This window comes from Fukomys damarensis, unplaced genomic scaffold (genome assembly GCF_012274545.1).
Source record: "Fukomys damarensis isolate Sample0158 unplaced genomic scaffold, DMR_v1.0_HiC HiC_scaffold_26, whole genome shotgun sequence".
Lineage (NCBI taxonomy): Eukaryota > Metazoa > Chordata > Mammalia > Rodentia > Bathyergidae > Fukomys > Fukomys damarensis.
In genome coordinates, this window is record NW_022900938.1 from 24,969,357 (window position 1) to 24,989,919 (window position 20,563).

At 41.0% G+C, this 20,563-nt stretch overlaps 1 protein-coding gene across 1 annotated transcript in view; it reads right to left on the minus strand.

The window, feature by feature from the left end:
* The window catches only part of Myo3b (myosin IIIB), a 453,146-nt gene that overhangs the window by 286,160 nt on the left and 146,423 nt on the right, over positions 1-20,563 (minus strand). Inside the window, exon 9 of the mRNA XM_010606961.3 lies at positions 18,504-18,569. Coding sequence (XP_010605263.1) covers positions 18,504-18,569 — 66 coding nt within the window. The remainder of the gene's footprint in view (positions 1-18,503; positions 18,570-20,563) is intronic.

Consider the following 20,563-nt stretch of genomic DNA (forward strand, 5'->3'; position numbering starts at 1 on the left):
ATAAAGACACTCACTGTCAAAGAGAGTCTGGGGAGTCTTTAAAACTCTTCCATTAGCATGATGAAGCAGAACAGCTCCATCTATTACATCAAAGCCTCATCAGAGACCCTAATCCCTTCTGAAAGGAACTCTCAGGCAGCCAAGCCTTTAATTTTCCGAATAATAGGCCATCTGATTAACCCTTGAAAAGCAAAGCACAGACACCGCAGGCATCAAATGTGCCTAGTGGATTGAAAAGGGAGGGAGGGAGGTGTTCAGAATGGTTTCCACTCCCCGGGTCACGGAGCTAACTCCATGCACAAGGTTCTAATGGTTAGCTTTCTGGTTTCCTTTCTGGTCTTCCCCATTTTCTTGTCACACAGCACACTGTTGTCCTCTCTCAGTATCAGGGTATGTCCTGAGCACTGAGCCACTGCACCTCAGTGACAGGTGATGGGTGATGCAGAGACGGGTGATGTGGAATGACTGTATCTCAAATCGCAGTGAATCAGTGACAAGAAAGATGCTTTTAAAATCTTTACACACCCACCTCTATGCTAGGGCAGGTCACTTGTGTCTGAAAAAAAAGGAGGCAGAACCCACATCTGGGTGAAAGGAAAGAGAAAGAGTAACGCTACCCTAGATATTCTTGGATCTCTACAAGAGATGTCTAATACTGAACAAGGCTGTTTGATTCTTTCTGTGGGATCCTGTTACTGAGGTGGACAACTGTGCACAGTGTTGCCAAGGACAGGTAACAGGTAGGCTGGGTGGAGGATTTCACACCAGTGTGCATTAGTAAATCACACACATATTAGCCTTGCTGCTCGTTACGTCAGATGATGAGAAGGATGACTGAACACATGACAAAGTGGTCAATTATCATGTGGGTGATATAAATTCTATTGTGCTGAGAACATTTATCTTTGTATTGATCATAAATTACTAACCTTTCATAACTGTGTGATAAATACTCTAATAACAGAATACCATCAACTTCTGTTTCCCAATAAATTCCCTGATGGTTTCAGATAGAGAAGAAATAAGCAGAGACTGTGTTTCATTTTATTTTACTAAAGACTATTTTTCAGGGCAGTTCTGGGTTCGTGGCAAAATTGGAAGGAAGGTACTGCGGTTCTCCTTATACCTCCTGCTCCCACAGGTGCACAACCTCCCTCCTTATTACCATCCCCCAGTAGCACTCTAACACATAGTAATTACCTGAAGTCCACAGTGTACCTTAGGTTCACTCTTGGTATCACACATTCTATAGGTTTGAACAGATACATAATGACATGTGTCCACTACGATAGCATCATACAGCATATTTTACTGCCCTAAAAATCTCCTGTGTTATGCCTTTTCATCCCTTCCCCAGCACCTGACAACCACAGATCTTTTCACTATCCCCATAGTTTTGCCTTTTCCAGAGCATATGGTCATAATCACACTGTATATAGCCTTTCACATTGACTTCTTCCATTTAGTCATATGCATTTAAGATTCCATGTCTTTACATGACTTGATAGCTCATTTCCTTTTAGCACTGAATAATATTCCAGTTTGTTTATCTGTTTGCTACTTCAGGACATCTTGGTGGCTCTCAGGTTTGGGCAATTATAAGTAAGGGCCTTATAAACATTCATGTGTAGGTTTTTATGTGGACATAAATTTTCAACTCCTCTGGGTTAAATACCAAGGAGTATGATTGCTGGATCATTTGGTAAGAGTATGTTTAGCTTTGTAAGAAACTGCCAAAGTGGCTGTGTCGTTTTTCATTCCCAATAGCAATGACTAAGAGTTTCTGTTGTTCCACAGCCTCATCAGCATTTGGTGTTGCCAATGTGTCAGACTTGGGTCACTCTAACAGAAGTATATTATGTTGTTGAATTGGTTTTTTACTTTATTATGAAAAGTTATAAGCAGAATGAAGATCAAAGAAAAAGCCTGTCTGTCCCAAATAAACAGTGGTATTGTGGCGCCAGCACATACCAGCTTCCTAGACATTATGGTTACAGTTCTAGGAATTTTGACAACTGGTTGATGTTCCATTGGTAGCTTGAAATTGGGCGTGGTGGGAATATTTATGCCACAGAAACCAGTAAACACTACAACTGGGTCCAGTCCCACCTCCACACAGCCAAATGTTAAACATTAACCAGTGCATCCTGTCTGTGTACTGGAGAACTGGAGGGAAACAGAAAACTGACTGCCCAGTAACTCAAACCACTACTTTATGGGTCCTACCCTTTCCTCTAATTCTGTTTTCTTACCTTTTGCCTTTAGTTGATAAAATTTCTGTTTTTTTCCTTCTGTTGGTTTTGAAACTAGACATTGTTTTTCTATAGTTTTATTGATGACCCTACATGTTTAACATATTAAATTTAAATTTCCCATAGTTATATCCTCTTGCTTTAGGAGAAGGGTAATAGAGATTGAACCTAGGGCCTTGTACTGAGCTACACTCCCAACCCATTATTTATTTCTTATTTTGAGACAGGATCTCACTAAACTGCTGAATTACCAGGCTGGGCTCAAACTCCTGATCCTCTTGCCTCGGCCTCCCAGAATGCTGGGATAACAGGAGTAGGCCACCACATCTAGCTTGTCTTCTTTTTGAGGACAAAGGCCTATACGTGCCTAAACCATACCTGGAATACTTACTCCCCCTTCTCTATCTTATGATTAGTTAGCTTTTATATATTTTATACAAAATTGTTTTTCTTTTTACAATAATAGACTATTAGACTATCCTAGGAAATTAATTTCTTTTTAAATGAATTTATGCTTCATTTGTTGTTTTGGTAGTTTGTAATTTTTAGCCTTAAATTTATGCATATGTTTTGAAACTTCAGTTGAAATTTGCAGCTTCACCTGAAGGAGGACAACTGTTTTTCCTCTCCCTCTTCTTCTCTTTCCCTATGTGCCACACTCCTAGTCTAATAATTTTATGCTTACTTCTGCCTGACTCTCTGCATTTCTAGCACAGAGCCAGGTGTTGTTTGTTTGTTTTTTACAGTGCTGGGAATCAAACCTGGGGCCTTGTGCATGCTACACAAGTGCTCTACCACTTGGCTATACTCCCACCTAATGAAAGCCAGGCTTTAGCATCGTATTTTGTGTCCTGCCTCATTGTTGTATTAGGTACATACACAAGCTCATCATGCTGATAGTAGAAGGTCTGGCTGCCCATTAATCCTTTTCTTACCCTCGCCAGAAAGTGGCTCAAAGCCATAGTACAGATGATTAACAGTGTTAGCCCAGGTGATACAGAACAACATGAAAGAGATTGCTATACTTACAGCCCCTCCCACAGCCCATTCATTTTCCCAGCCTCTTTTATCAGCCTAGTAGAACCAGCCCAGACATTGGCTCAAGTGCAGTCCAACTCTGGACCCTGTCTTGCTTGGAGCCCTCTTACTCCTTTTACCCACAGGAGCCAAACTTGCAGCCACCACTGCTCCAGCTATCAGTAGACCTAGGCCTTCTGCCCAGATAAGTATTTTGTGTTCCTGTTCCATTCTGATCCACTATAAATGTTTAGGTTCCTTCTCACCCTCTCTTGCTTTTCTCCTTCCTGCCTTAATAGTATATTTTGGCTTTTCCTTTCTCATGGGGACCTTTCAGGTTATGTATTTTGGGGGAAAAGTTCAACTTAAGGAGCCACATTGACAGAAAATCTGTCCATAGAAAATCTTCCATAGAAGCATCTACAGAAACATCGTTGAGAGGCTGGGGATTTAGCTCAGGGTTCCACTGCCTTCCTTGCAAGCACAAGGTCCTGAGTTCAATCCCTGGTACCAGAAAAAAAAAAAGGCAAAAACAGAATGAAAAGATTCCCAGATAAATATGAATTACCAAAACTGAACCAAGATCTGAAAACTCTGAATAATCAAATAACAAGCAAAAAATTGAAGCAGTAATAAAAAACTTATCAACTAAGAGAAGCCCAGGACCTGATGATTTCACCACTAAATTCTACAAGAACTTCAGGGAAAAACTAAAACTAATACTCCTCAAACTCTTTTATGAAATTGAAAAGGAAAGAGTACTCCCAAAATCATTCCTGGAAGCTAACATTACCCTGATTTCAAAACTAGATAAGAATCCAACAAAGAGAGAGAGAGAGAGAGAGAGAGAGGGAGGGAGGGAGGGAGGGAGAGAGAACTACAGGCTAATTAGTTTAGATGCACTTTAGAACATAGATGCAAAAATCCTCAACAAGATACTGGCAAAGAGAACACAACAAATCACCAGAAAGATCATAAACCACTGCCAAGTAGGCTACATCCTAGAGATGAAAAGATGGTTCAAAATATGCAAATCAATAAATGTAATGCATCACAAAAATAGAATCAAGGACAAATATCACATGATTATCTCAACAGATGCAAAGGAAGCCTTTGACAAAATCCAACATCCATTCATGATTTTAGAATCCTGAAGAAAACAGAAGGACCTTATCTCAATCTAATAAAATCCTTTTATGACCAACCTATAACCAGCATCATATTAAATGGGGGAAAAGCTGAAAGCTTTTTGTCCACTATCATCACTCTTGTTCAATATAGTCATCAAAACATTAGCCAGAATATAAAGAACTCAAAAAAACCAGCCCCCCCCAATATAAAGACCCGATTCAAAAATGGGCATCTGAAATGAACAGATATTTCTCAGACAAAGAAGTAAAAGCATCAAATAAATATATGAAAAAATATTCCACATCACTGGTAATTCGAGAAATGCAGATGAAAACAACACTGAGATTTCACCTCACCCCAGGAAGAAAGGCTGCTGTCTAGGAATCAATCAATAATAGATGTTGGCAGGGTTGTGGGGAGAAAGGAACACTTCTTCCTTGTTGGTGGGAGTGCAGACTGGTGCAACCACTGTGGAAATCAATATGGAGATACCCCAAAGAACTAGGATTAGAGGTCCCATTTGACCCAGCCATCCCTCTGCTGGGTATCTTCCCAAAAGAACTAAAAGAATCATATCACAGTGACATGTGTACACTTGTGTTTATAGTGGCACAGTTAGTAAGAGCTAAAACTTGGAAACAGCCCAATTGCCCATCAGTTGGAGACTGGATAAAGAAGATGTGGTTTTTTATAAAATGGAGTACTACTCAGCCATAAGGAATGAGAAACTAGAGTCATTCATAAGAAAATGGATGCATATTGAGGATATACTCCTAAGTGAAATAAATAAGTCAAACATGTGTAAATACCAAATAGTTTTTCCGGTGTGAAAAACTAAAAGTGTAAATAAAGTTCAAATTATATAATTGACAATGTGAAATAGGAAGACAAGGGCTAAAGGTGTAGGGGAAGTAGGAAGGGTAGGGGAAAGGGAATAAGGGAAAATAAAAAAATATGAGAAAAATGGAAACAAAGAATAGGGAATGGTGGAAGGGGTGAGGGGAGGGCAAGGGTATGGGAAAAAATAAGAACCAAGACCTGTCATGTAAAGGTACAAGATCCCAATGATGAATGTAACTGTACTGTATACCTAAAAAATATATACCAATAAATGTATACCAATAAACTCAATGAGAGAAGAAAAATATTAGCCAGAGAAATCAGATGAGAGAAAGAAATAAAGGGGATATATATAGAAAAGGAAGAAGTCCAATTATCATTATTTGCAAATGACAGAATCCTATACATAGAAAACCAAAAAATTCCACCAAAAACTCAAATAACCAAATTTAGTATTGTAGCAGGATACAAAATTAACACATAAAGTCAACAGTGTACTTGTATACCAATAATGAATTCATCAAAAAAGTAGAAAAAAAATACCATTCACAAGAAGAAAAATTAGATACTTAGGAATTAACCCAAGCAAGGAAGTGAAAGACTTCTACAATAAATATTACTGCATTCTGAAAAAGGAGATTGAAGAGAACATCAGAGAATTGAAATATACCCTATATTCCTGGATAGGCAGAACCAATATTGTCAAAATGACCATACTTTCAAAACTGATACTCATATTTAATGCAATCCCAATCAAAATAGCAACAGCATTTTTCACAGAACTAGATAAATTATTCTAAAATTCATATGGAGCCAGAAGAAACCCAGAATAGCAAAAGCAGTCCTGGGCAACAAGAGCAAAGTAGGAAGCATCAGAATCCCATACTTCAGGTTATATTACAGAGCTACAGTAAAGGAAACAGCATAGTATTGACGCAAAAACATACATGTGAATTGGTGAACAAAAGACAGGACGCAGAATCAGCCTGGCACATTTAGGTATCTGATATTTGACAAAGGGACCAAAAACATTTGCTTGAGGAAACATAGCCTCTTTAACAAATGGTGCCTAGAAAACTGGTTATCAACACGCAGAAGATTGATTTGAGATCCACATCTCTCACCATGTCATAAACTAAAATCAAAATGGATCAAAGAGCTAAACATTAAAACAGAAACATTTAATCTGATGGAAAATAAAGTAGGTAAAAGTTTTGAAAACATAGATGTAAGCAAGGACTTTCTGAACAGAACTCCAATTGCATAAGAAATAATACCAAGAGTCAACCAACTGGATCATACCAAATTACAAACCTTCTATACAGCAAAATAAGCAACCAACAGAGTGAAGAGACAACCTACAGAATGGGAAAAAAATTAGCCAGCTCTTCTTCAGACAGAGGACTAATATCTAGAATATGTAAAGAACTCAAAAGACAATGAGTTCCAGCATCCAACTTCTAACCAGGTCCATCATATAATTTTAAGGCTATCTCTTCTTCTATAGAATTCTTGATCCTTTAAAAGGAACTGATGTTTACTGAGCTTCTGCCATATGCCAGGCACTGGGCTAAGCACTGGCTAAACAAGAGCAGAAAAGATGCATTGTGCTGTCAAGGAAATCACAGTTTGTGTGTGAGACAGTTGTGCTGATGATTCCAGGAAGGTCTGCCCTTCTTAGCACTCCCCTCTTTAACACGAAGGTCTGTAGAGGTTGCCACTTGGACAGGAAAGCAAGAGGAGGGGCCCTAGAGTCTTCCTGGGGCCCTCAGGGGAGGCAGCACTGTTTGGTGTTGCTAGTGTGAAGAGAAGGATGTTGCATAGTCGGACTCTATGAGCTTGTGTGATCGAGTCTAGTGGACCCGATGAGCATCAGGGAACCACAGAATGAGGAGGAGAAGGGGATAATTTGGTCAGATTGGGGTTCAGAGAGTTCATGCTGACTGTTCTATGCAGGGTGGTTTGCAAGTCTGCAGCCACTGTGCCAGGAGAGTTATGCGTCAAACACAGCAGAGAGCAGAATCATCTCTCAGAAACACCAGAGACCTGTAAGATCAAAAGTTCGGGCACCCAGAAAAAGTCAGATAACAAAACTGTCAATCTCAAACTGGGCATGCTGGCACATGCCCATAATCTCAGCATTTGGGAAACTGAGGCAGGAGGATCACAGAGAGTTCAAGGCCAGTCTGAGCTCTAGAGTGAGACCTTGTCTCAAAAGAACAAAAAAATGACCCCTCTCAATTGAGAGTGGATTGGGGAAATCACATGTTGTAAGGACCAAGTTTTCAGGTCGAGGTGGGCTCCCTCTGTGCCCACCTCTGTGCCCTCTGCTCAGAACAAAGAGCTATAAAAATTCCATTCTGTAATTCTGTTCGGTATGATAACCTCCTCCCTGTTTTTGTTCCTCTTTTTCTACCCAATAGTTGCTTAAGATACTTAGAAAATCATATGTTCAATCATATGCTTTGTTAAATATAATGACTGATTAATCAAATGTTCTTTGGAAAAAGGAACTTGACCCTTTGAACCTCCCCTCCCTCAGATATTAATAATTTCCAGGAAGTACCCTCCTATTCCAGTAAGTACCCCGATAATATCCAACAGTAATCAAAAGATAAAAATAGCATCAATAAAAAGGAAAAGGCTCCCCAACCCTATATCATGCTTCAAAAATGGGTGAGGACTCTCGTTTTCTGATCTACTCAATCAGTGAAGTACGAGGGTCCAGGCTTGAGCTTGTAATAAACTCCTCATGTAATTACATCGGACTTGACTCCTTGGTGGTCTTTGGGGACTTCGCAACTTGGGCACAACAATGTATTAGGCTTAAGCCCATACTCTTGACTTCTCGGATCATTGAGTGGTTTGGCTCCTGACATCAGGAGACCATGTCCAAACTCTCCTGGCTTTTACAAGCCCAGAGAGAGGTGGAGAACGAGCACCTAGAACTGTAGCACTTAGAACTGTGCCTGCCCACCTAAGGCACTATGTGAACAACAGGGTAAAAGGAGGAGGTGCTGGAGTAGCCACACTTGAGTTCCCTTCTTATCTCCAAGTGGATCACAGAGGTGATGGCTAAAATTCTGCCTTGAGAACACACTGTACATGCAGTATTATTCAGCCATCAGAAAAGGAATGAAGGGTTGATACACGGTACAATATGGATGGAACTCAAAAACGTTGTATACTAAGTAAAAGGACCAACCCCCTAAGGTTGTCTATTATATCATTTGATCTATAGGAAATACACAGAATAAACACACTAACAGAGATGGAAAGCAAATCCCTGGTTGTCGGGGGCTGCAGGGATGTAGAAAGTAGGAATACCTTATCAATGGGTATGGAGTTTTGTTTTTTTTTATGGAATGATGAAAACATTCTGGAACTAGATAGAAGAGGTGGCTACATAACACTGTGAAGATACTAAGTTCACCGAGTTGTTCATTTTTAAAGGGTTAGCACTATGCTATATGAATTTCACATCAGTGGAACACAGATACACTCCAGCATCATGAGCCTCAGAAAAGACCTGGGTTGGAATCCTAGTTCTGCCAGGATCTAGCTGGGAATCTTAAAGCCTGTCATTTCCCTTCAAAGAAGATCAGCTTCCCACCTGAACAGTAACCTGTTGCACACGGCAGCATGAAGATTTGTTGGAATCACTCAGGTAAAGTGCATTTCACCCCGTCAGACATACTACACCTGACAATCAGCTTTAACTGAAGCTTATTGTGAGGGCTGGAGAGTGTAACTCAACAGCAGCACACTCACCTAGCTTGTGTGAGGTATTGGGTTTAATCTCCAGCAACATCAAAAAAAAGTATATTATTAAAATTATTTCCTGGGTGCAGCAGCTCATGCCTGTAATTCCAGCTACTCAGGAGGCAGAGGCAGGAGGATCACAAGCTTGAGGCCAACCTGAGCAACTCAGCAAGAACCTGTCTCAAATTTAAAAAAAAAAAAGTTGGGGGGGGACTGGGGATGGTAGCTCAGTGGTAGAACACACCTGGATTCAATTTGTAGTACTGAAAAAAAAATCTGTACTATTTTCACAGAGAACTCCACATAGCAGAAACCTCGGTCATAATTAAAAAGAAATGAAATTCTATGTCCACAAAGCTAGGAGCTACAATAAACCATAGCAAATATAACAGAGATCAAAGAGATCCGTCTCCCAGATGCCACCTCAGAATCCTTCTCAACACAGCATTCCAGAAATATGACCGAACATTTGCTCAGTGTGAGAGGCAAGATGATGCAAATTTGCTGTAGTTTTCTATGACAATTTGCTCCACGGGGAGAGGTGAAGTGATGAAGAAATCGTTAATGCTGGACATATATTTAGTTCCTGAAGCCCTCTATGCAGACCAGAAAAATACAATTGCAGAAATTCCCCATGTGTGTAGTATGTTTGGGAGGGAGAATTTAACATAAACCTCTAATATCTGATGCATACTTTACAGCCTTATGGTGCAGTGCTAAGGCTTGACACTGTAATGACTGCAACAGTACGGCGTTCATTAGACCCTCAGAGGAGGATGCTCCCCACCCTCAGTTGGGGAAACAGAGGCTTGGATTATCCCAGGACTTCAGCCATCCAGTCATGAAGTGTGTTCGTTTAAGCAGACTTTTAATCTCCCAGCTCTGAGGCGGACGTCCAAGGTCACGTTGTCAGCCAGGCCCGGAAGGTCTGCTCCGGCTGTCTGTCCCCCAGCTCCCAGTGCTTCCCTGGCTTCGGATACCCCAACTCCCTTCTACACAGGATCTTTTCCCTGAGGATCTGTGCCTACGTTTTCCCTGTCTAGAAAGATACCAGTCAGACAGAATCAGGGGCTGCTTTATGCCTGCTTGACCTCATCTTAATTAATTATATCCTCCATGGCCCTGTTTCCAAACAAAGCCACATTCTGGGTGTGGGATAATGAGGACTTCAATTTCAATATATGAATTTTGAGGGAATACAGTTCAAACTACAACATGGGTGAGTGACCAAAGCCAGGCATTCTATCCCTGTGTTTGGAGCACTTTTTTTTTTTGAGACATGGTGTGGGATAATGAGGACTTCAATTTCAATATATGAATTTTGAGGGAATACAGTTCAAACTACAACATGGGTGAGTGACCAAAGCCAGGCATTCTATCCCTGTGTTTGGAGCACTTTTTTTTTTTTTGAGACAGGGTCTCACTATGTAGTTGAGGTTGACCTGGAACTCACTATGTAGCCCAGGCTGGTCTCGAACTCACAGCGATTCTCCTGCCTCAGCCTCTCGAGTGCTGGGATTACAGGCGCGCACCACCACACCCGGCTCTAGAGCACTTTTTAAGCCTCAAATTTCCAGCTTCTGGAGTCTCTTAAAGAGAAGGAGTCCTATTACTCACCACAATACAAATTGGTTTGTTTGTATTTTGTGGTACCGGGGATTGAACCCAGGACTTTCACACTGAGCTACACCTTCAGCCCTTTTTTTATTTTTATGTTTTATTTTGACACAGGGTCTCTCTAAATTGTCCAGGCTGGAGTAAAACTTGTGATCCTCCTGCCTCAGCCTCCCAAAATGCTGAGATTCTAGGCATGTGCCACCATACCTGGCTCAAAATATAATCTTTTAAATTAGATTATTCTTTCAGGAAAAAAAAACATTCAATAACCTTTCATGTCAAATTAATTGATTTTTCCCACTTATATCCCAGTATAGCTAAATATTATGTATTTCATGACCTTAAGAATCTCTGAATTAAAAAACTCAGAGGTGAATGGAGACTATGTACAGACCCGATGGAAGACCAAGAGATGCAATGACAGTTTATTACATTTAATTCTGCTGTTGTACATGCTGAATCCATTTTAAACACACAAATCCCTTTCACCATGTCTGTTATTTTTATCCCTGCCAAGTCAGCGGTGGGCAGGAAGAATGTAGGACTGGTGACATGGGCCTGCATTTCCATCTTTAATTAATTGTCCCCCTGACCCAGAGCCACCCTTCCTTCTGCACCAGAGCCTGTGGGAGCCCCGGTGTGGAAGCAGCCTTGGAAACGATAGCAGACGAAGACCGAACGAACAAGGGGAGGCTGGGGCAATGCACAGAGACAGGAGACATCACAGCTCAGAGCACATGGCCCGGGAAGGACACAAACACGGCCACCCCACAGGTCAGCAGCTCTTGCATAGCCCAACACTTGACTCATTTTATGTGAGAAGAATAAAACTCTACCTGTTTAGGTCATTCTCTATCTTATATAGACTGTGGTTATCATCATGTAAATATTATCATTCCCATTTTACAGACAAAACTGAGACTCAGAAAAGTAAAGTAACTTGTTCAAGGTCAAAATTCCAAGCAACAAAGTTAGAACACGATCTGACTTAGATCCTGTGTTCTCAATCTCTCAAACATGTTTTTTTTTTTTTTAAGCCTGAAAAAATTAGAGCCAGATTTCATTTACTCTTCCCCACTGGAGAACCAAGTCCTAGCATCCATCTCTCTTCCCTTCATATGCCTCTTCCCCCTGCAAAAGCCTGTGGCTGGCTGATACCAGGGACCTAGGAGCTGGCCCAGAGCAGCTTGCCTGGTCCTGGTGGGCAGGGAGAGCATCACAGAGTGAAGACGGACGGTCATTGTTGGCTCCTGCTCAACCTATTGACTCAAATTGAGCTTTCAGGTAGAGCAGTACTGTTGTGGTAAAGGGAGAGGGCCGTGTGTGTGTGTGTGTGTGTGTGTCTGTCTGTCTGTCTGTCTTAGAGAGCTGGACTATGGAAGTCAATGAGCTGCAGTCTAAAGAAAAAGTTAACACCAAAGTGAAATGTGGCAGAGGTGTCAAGGACAGTGTCACTGCCACTTTCAAAAGCAGTTCTGACACGCTGGCAGGAACCAAGTGCAAAGGGCAGGACAGGCAATAGTTGCTTCTGGTTGAGAGGCATCCCACAACAGGTCTTCTGGAGTTCGAATCCCAGCTCTAGCTGTTACTGGCTGTGCTCCTGGGACTCTTGGCTTCTTTTGTCTCCCTCAATTTCTCTAAAATGGATCTAACAGTAGAAACATCTCTTGGGATCATACAAATTAAGGAATTATAGGCGTGTAGAGAGCAGTGCCTGGGTTGAGTGTTACATATGTCAACTGTTGTATGGGTTCTGTGTACACATAATATAAGCAATTCTCCTGGTAACCCTACACTCAGACCAAGGATCAGGAGGTTAAATACCTTTCTCCTGTTTGAACAACCAGTGAGTGACACAGCTGCCTTCCATAGTGGCCTGATGACACTCTAGGGCAAAAGGATGTACGGGCGCACACACACACATACACACACTCTCATCTTTGGCACCTCAGCCACATTTCACTTTGTTGCTCACTTTTTCTTTAGACTGCAGCTCACTGACTTTCACAGTCCAGGCCTCCCACACATCCAGTTCAGAGCTCACTGCCACTTCTCTTTATATTCATCACACTCTTTTATTTACATTATAAAAATAAAGTATGATTAAAAAAGGAGAAAAGAAAGCCAGTATGAGGAAGGTGATACCCAGTATAATTTCAGCGAATCCACAGCACAGCCTCAGAAGCCAGCTAACAATGTGCCACAGGCACTAGCGTGAAATTTAGGACATATGCTTTGAATCTGGTTTCCCACAAGATCTAAAACAGGCATCTGTCAGGAAGTGAGCAGAATGTGCTGACTCGAGTCTGGATAACCCATTTTACTATTTGGGGTCTTCTGGATGAGGCCCAGGCCCTCCTTTCTCTTGTACCGCTATAGTTCTAGGAAGATGCAATGGTCCTGTGCCTGGAACTGTGGACAGTGCACTGCTCCAAGCTTCCAGCCACACTGAGCCACTGCTCAGTTCACACCCGGAGGAAATCAGGTGGTGTCAGCTGAGCTTATAAGTGAGATCAAATCAGATCTGGCCACAGCACTGTTACATGTTCTATGAGGAAATGTCCTAGACGGTCTTCCAGGAGACATAACTCTGCAACTCATAGCTTTATTTGTTCTTCTCCTGAAGGAAGCGCAAAAAAATCCCAATTTTTCAAAGTGAGAAAGGAGTTAAGTTGCATTTATAAGTGTACTGATCAGTATACGGTAAGAGGGGAAAGGAGAATTTGGGGGGTATTAAATTAGAATTTTTTATTTTGAGCTTCTCTGTGAGTTTTTATTAATTCACTAATTCCCTGTCACTCAAGAAATGCTAATTAATTCAAGAAGCCATAATAGCTAATCATTGGTAAGTAAATCTAAAATGGAGAGTGTTACCAGAGATACTGCTGCTCATTTTAATTAAAATTACCAATTTGTGAAGTAATGTAAATAATGGTTATTGTATCCTTCTGCTCCAGGAGGTATTAACACTTTGCATGGCCTCCTAAGAATCCAATAAGGTGTAGAAAGCCAAGCATATTTGTGGAAACTGATAAATTACTGAGGTAGGATATTTATCTTTGGAAGTGTTTTTCATTGACATTGTAAAGCCATGTGGAATTAAGCAGCCTTAAAATGCCAAATAGAAATAGGCAAGAGCTAAGAATTATTGCCTTAGGGAAATATAATCAGTGTCAAGGAAACAACCACCCCCAAAATGGTTAGCTTTATCAACATACAGGCCTACAGAGAAAGCAAGTTTCAGTTTTTAAGAAATAAACGTATGCAAATATCCATTCATTTCCATAGCTCAGAGTGATCTCATCTTGTTAACATTCAGCACAACCACTTATGCCCGTTTCAGCCTCATCTGGAGGGCTAGGAAAGGCTGCCCCAACACTTTGGGCCCAGACGGCAAGGCTCAGACTTGCTGTTCCCGCAGGGAAACAGAGAAGCCTGTGTGCTCACTGTCAGTTGGGGGTTGGAGGGCACAAAACGCCACCATCAAGGCAGCTCACATACTGAATGCTCCAACCTGAAGGAAATTAAGACACAGAAGCAGGAAGATCACTCTGACCTCCTACTCTCCTCTCTTTCGAAGACCCTCACGTGATAGGTGTCCTGCCCCACACCTGGAGAATAAAATGTTACACCGACTGGTCAAGAAGCATCAGACGGGCCTTGCTAAGTTCCTCCCGGTTTAGTTACCGATCAATTGTGCCCCCATTGCGTCATCACATTGCTACATGACTGTCCATTCTTCATCAAACCCAAGCAAAGCAATATGCTTTTCCCTGGATCTTTGGATCTTCATTTCTGAAAGCTCTCCAGTCATGTAAAACAAATTAAAAACATTTGTTATGCTTTTATCTTGTTAATCTGTCTATAGTGGTCTCAGCTATGAACTGTACAGTGGGCGAGGAGACTTCGGTGCTGAAGTCAGCCACTCCAAGAAAGCAGTTTATGTGCGAGTGATCATATAGTTGTCATCATTAAATCCAAAGCTGAGCAGCCACCATGCTCCTGGTGGATTTGCCCTTGACCAAAGAAAATCCATCTTTATTGTCTCACTAATCAGCTCAAGAGCCACTGATGAGGAAGTCTTAAATCTAAGTTGTAATAAAAGCCTAAAAGTTTTACAGGCAAAATGGAAGTGTATATAGTTCACAAATACCTTTTAACCAACGGCTGGAAAACTGTTTTTGTAGTTTAGTCCAAAGACCTTAAATTAGTTTGAACTTGAAGGGGGGAAAAGCAGCATCCATTAAGACCAAGGTGAAATTGACAAAATGAAAATTATGGGTATCTTATCAAAATGCTACTTTTGAAAAGAGCCTAATGACAAAGCGAGTCTGTTTGGTACTCGACCAGATAAACTTGTTATGCAAATAGCTTTAGCCAAAGGGGAAAGGGCTGATAACGAAATCACTACAAAGCCAACCACACATTATAGAGGTGACAAAAAACATCAGGCAGGGCCCTGGTATATGGATGAAAAGCAGTGCGGAATTTATGTGAGCATCACGTTTAATTTTATCATAACTAAACTGTCAGGAGTCATGCTTTGACAAACGCATAACTAACACACATAAATGTGTCAATTATCACTAAAAACCAAAGGTTCAGAACCAAACAGGGTGATGTGTTTTTTAAACCCCGAGACAGGTTTGCAAGAATATTAGACTTTTAGGCCCTTTGAAAAAGCTCTCTTACTGTCTTCAAATAAAGAGGCTAGAAGAAAATCAGAAAAACACTAAGTTACATCCCAGTGCTCATACTCCCTCACCTTCTTTGACCCTTCTACAAACACAGACACACACAGGATCAGCAGTGCCCAGCAGGGACCAAGAAAGACCTAAATGACTGAACCACATGATTCAGCAGCGAAATGGAGACAGGGAACCAAAGGTTTTAAAGAAGTTAAGAAATTTTGAGTCCTGTTCATTCTTTAGAGAGAAGCAGTTCAGTTTAATATGGTGCTCTGTGGCTTGGTTTACAAAGGCAAATAAAGCAAATATCTGAAAAACTCAACTCAGAAACACTTTTCCTGCAATCACTAGATAATCATCCTCTCTACTCCAGTTCCTCCAATAATGAAAAGTTTATAATCCAAGGGTCTTAATCCTCCATCCTTCCTTCCTAGTACGAACAAGGTAAGTATAAAAGTAAACCAAGGCTCCGTCTTTAAATAGGCATTTCAAACCCAACAATGTCATGTTTATATTTAATTAGAGATTTGAATAATGAAATCTGATTTGACCAAATTGCATTTGGCAGGCTGAATGGTAACAGCCTAGATGAGGCAGTCTCATTTATGAAACCAAAGGATACTACCAAAGGATAATATCTGGGAGGATTTTTCTCCAAAGACATAAAATATAAGATTAGTTCCCTCATCCTAAAAATATTGTAGAAGGAGATTTCACAGCTAAAATCTAAGATGTTATGGGAAAGATAGGATCCGAGGGACTAAGGTCAAGGAAGAATCTATGAATACTGATAAGAATATATAACATTTTCACTAATAAAAAACAAAGAAACTCATTAAAGAAAGAAAAGATTGATGACTTATTTTTGTATCTCAAATTAGTAGTAAAGCACACAATCACTCAATTTCCATTTGTTTCTCTTTGTTTATTAGGACTTTTCAGATGCTCCCTCCCCTATATTTGTGATGTGTTCAGCCCTGATGCTGCATACTCAAAAGCATTATTGTCTGTGTTTGCCCTCCAGAATGTTCTACGTCTTTTAAAAACTAAAGCAACTCAGAATAATTGAATCTGAAATTCGCAAAATTAAGTAAAACATAAGTAGGTGGGAACTGGCATGAAATAGGATTTGCCACAAGGGAATATCAGTGGCAGCAAAAAATTTTTATAGAAGTCCAAACCCTGCCATCAATTAGACATCTTTATTCTTAAATCCATCTAAGCAATACTGTGCTTGGTTTAAGAACACCAACATACCCTTGAATAAGTATGCTGAAGTCAAACTTGTGAGTCAAATCACATTCTAGAGGTACTGGGAGAGCTCAGAATGAGAAGGTGTATTAGTGAATATGTAATGGATTTTTCTAGGCCAACACCTAGGAGGTCAATCAAGGGTATCTGTGAAGCAATGGAATGAAAAGAAAAGTCTTTCATCTGTTTTTTTGCCAGCAAAACCACTAGAAACAGCCCCAGGTTTCTCTCTAGAATGGTGTGAAATGTGATCCCCAGCCACCAAGATGTCTTTAGCTCTTCTCTCTACTTCCTTCTGTGGCTCCCAAACCTCAAGAAGTGGCTTTTCCTCTGTCCCCCACTGTTGTTCCTCTCCATCCTGGCCCAACATTCTCACTCCTGACTCATGGCTGACCCTGGTGCATTCTGTAAAACTGTCAGAGTTAGGCTAGAGGGGCAAGGACACATCCTCCACCCCTGGCCTTGAACTTCATCGTTATGTTCCAGCACAGCCTCTCTTGGTAGAATTCTCTGAGCTCTTTTCTGCTCCTATCTCCTCAGGAATAACGAACAAGTCCAAAAGGGATTGGACGAGCAAATAATTTTAGGGACCTTGAACTATACTGCATTTGAAATGAAAATGAAACACCACTTACACAAACCCTTAGGAGGGCCAAACATGTTTAGAATTCTAAATTATACAAATTTTAGAAAGGTAAACAGGTACATTTGCTATATATTATGTAATATTCCCAGCAGAATCGGGACAGCACACTGTAATCAAACAGTAAAATATCTGCAGCAAAACACATGAATATTCACACTAGGAAAGATAAATAATGACTATAAATAACCTCCCATCCATTCAGGTCATGCCTTGCCATTAAATCAGTTCATGTAAGGTCAGGTTTTGTTGCTAAATGACTCAACAATAAAAGAAGTCCCATTTTTCAGAGCTCTTTGGGTTTTGGAATTGTGGATAAGGGACTGAAATTCTCTACTGTAATTAAGGAGGACAACTGAGATCTCTAGTTACTTCAATGGTCTAGACTGTGGGAGCAAAGTCTATCCATAGGTGTAAATGAGAAATCTGTGTTGACTTTCCCTACTGAGTGTGTATCAGCTACTTGGTCACTTCTTTTTTTCCTCCTATGAACTCTGAAACTATATACTAGGTGCTTGGGGGTGCCCCTTTCCAGATCCTACTCCTGGGCTTAGATTTTAATGCCTAATCTACAGTTCTACCTTCATGATTCACCAGGTCCTAGTCTGGGGCTTCATGGCTTCCTCCAGTCTGAGAATCCTCTGTTGATTTGAGACCAGAGCGAGCCCCTAGCAGGGCACCCAAAAGCCCACAATCCCACCAAGAGCCACAGTTTCACTGTTGGTTCTGCTCTCTTAGTTCTAATAAATCTGGCCTAGCAGCACAGCCCCCACCGTCAGCTGGGATTTCATCCTGTTCTCCACACCTTAAGCCTTGACTAGGCTGCCTCACTTTAGTGACCCTGGCTCTAAATCCTAATTTGTCCCCTCAATCACCTCAGGAACTGGAGTCCACCACAGATCCTAGAGCAAAGCCCAACAACAACCATGCTGAAAATCCTGTTGGGTCTGTTCACCTCTGTCTTCTCTCTGGTCCTAGGGTGATCAAAGGATCTTTAGATGTTGAATCTCCTCCTTCTTTAAACACAGCAAGATAGCAGTATTAGGCTCACGATAGCATTAGTTTTTGGATAACTGTGGCTCACGTGATCAGAAGGACTGATTATAGCCAAGTCAAGTGGAACTCCTGAGTTTTCAAATCTAGTAGAGGTGTCTTCCATCATTTACTGGAACGAATTCTGTGTCCTAATGAGCTTGGCAGGCATAAAAACTTCTAGCATCAAGTAAATTCCACAGTTTGGATTTCTCCAATCATGGTTCAAACCCTGCTAGATAGGCAATTTTCAGTGGAAGAAATACTCACTGTGAAATAAAGTGGTTGAATTCCTCACACCAGTTTTCTGGATGCAGCAAAGTAGGTGGAGGATTTCTGAAAAACAAAAAAAAATTTTTTTCTTTTTAAAAAAATGGTAAAAGTTCAGTAAAAGGAAAAATAGCAACTTATTTTATTGATGCTTTATATAATGCTCTATTCCTGTCCTTCCAGGGTGGGAGCCGCTGTCAGTGACAATTTATAAAGTGCCATGGCCTGTTCCTGTGGTCGCTCACTGTCACTGACTGAAGGCCTCCTGCATCCTCAGTTCTCTGTGCACCTATGGGAGCTGCTCAGATCAGAGACAGGCACCAAATGAGGGAAAAGCCAAGTGGACAAGCCACACTCGAGAGCTGAGGCATATCAGCACTAAAACAACGCTGTAAGAATAGTGCTGGGGGCTTCAGAGAAATAGGCTTTTAATTGCACAGGATTTTCAGATCGTTATGGTATCATTTGAATTAATCATGTGCGGCATCTAAAGTTGACTCATAAATGCATCAGTCACATTTTTAACTGTTTCCCATGTGTCAACTTTTGCAACAGACTCCAAAGAAAGCAGACCAGCCTCAGGGGCTCCTGAGGAGAGAGAAAGACAGACATATCATGTACCTAATTGTTGGAGGTCTGAGAAGGAAAGAACAGCAGACCAGCTCCCAGGGAGAAGGCAGAAAAAGAGCAAGAGAAGAGGCCCGCATATAACCCAATTGTCCCCCCAAAGAGATTCAATTTTAAAACGGAAGTGACCATGTTATCATTAATATGATTTTTTTCCCCCAGCCACTAATGGAAATAATGATTTGTGGGGAAGTCAAGGTTAGGAAATTAAAAAGTAGCATTCCTACACATCTGAATTATGACAGCAAAATTTTTTTCAGCTTTGAGTTTATTGGTACATTTTAGGGATACAGCACAGTTACATTCATTGTTGGGATCTTGTACCTCTACATGACAGGTCTTGATTCTCGTTTTTTCCCCTTACCCCTGCCCTCCCTTCACCCCCTCCTCCCCTCCCCTGACAGCAAATTTTAAACCGATTATAAGTAATTTTTTTCTACATGGGTTCTACCTGCTTCCAAAGCCAAAAAGACTGCTCAGCTACAATAGGCAGAAGAATGGGAAAAACTAAGACCTACTGGAAACAAAAAAGGATCAGATAGCACGTTTGCAATTTGCCTCTCGATATCTATACTCTTCTCATCTTTTGGAGCAGTTTTTATTTTGACACATTGCTGCCAGGATGAAGACTACAATTTCTTTGTTCCTTGACACTTAGATGTGGACACGTGACTGAGTTCTGACCAATGATATATAAGTAGAATCACAGGGCTTTTCCAGAAAGTCTCCCTAAGAGACCTGTGATCCTTTTTCTTCCCTCTTCTTGCATCTTGGAGCATGGGTGTGATGGTCAGAGCTTGAGCAGCTACTGTGGATATAAAACAGACTTGAAAATGAAAGTTATGAGCTAAGCATGGCCAGGCAGATGAATAAGAAACTACATTCATGATGACAGTGCAAAGCTGCCAGCTCCAGCTTTTCTCATAGTCTTCCTTAACAGGGGACAGAAATAATCTTCCACTGTCTTTAAGGCACTGTTACATGTACCTGAGACTGTACTTTAGCAGAATAACATTTCAGTTCCTATCGTATAAAGAAGACACAATCTGATGAGTGATATAACAAAAGGACAAAGTTATGTGGGAGCAAAATTAAGGGCTGCTTACCCAATCTAGAGGGGTCCCAGAAGATTTTATGAAGAAGATAAAACTGAGCTAGCTCCTAAAAATTAAGTTAGATTTTTAAGGACAGAGAAGAGGAGGGGAGCTTTCTCATGCTTAGGAAACAATACGTACCAAGCCCTAGAGGTACAGAGACTGGCAGATTAAAAGATCATGAGCAACTCTGAGGTTAAACTCCATAGGATTCTTCAGGGTCTGAAGAGAGCAGTGGGAAAGGCACAGTGGGAAGGAGGGATAAGAGAAGTGTGAGTCACCCGTTCCGCAAGGATTTAATGTTACCCTTCAGATCCTCTGACTCAGCCAGCAGGGCAG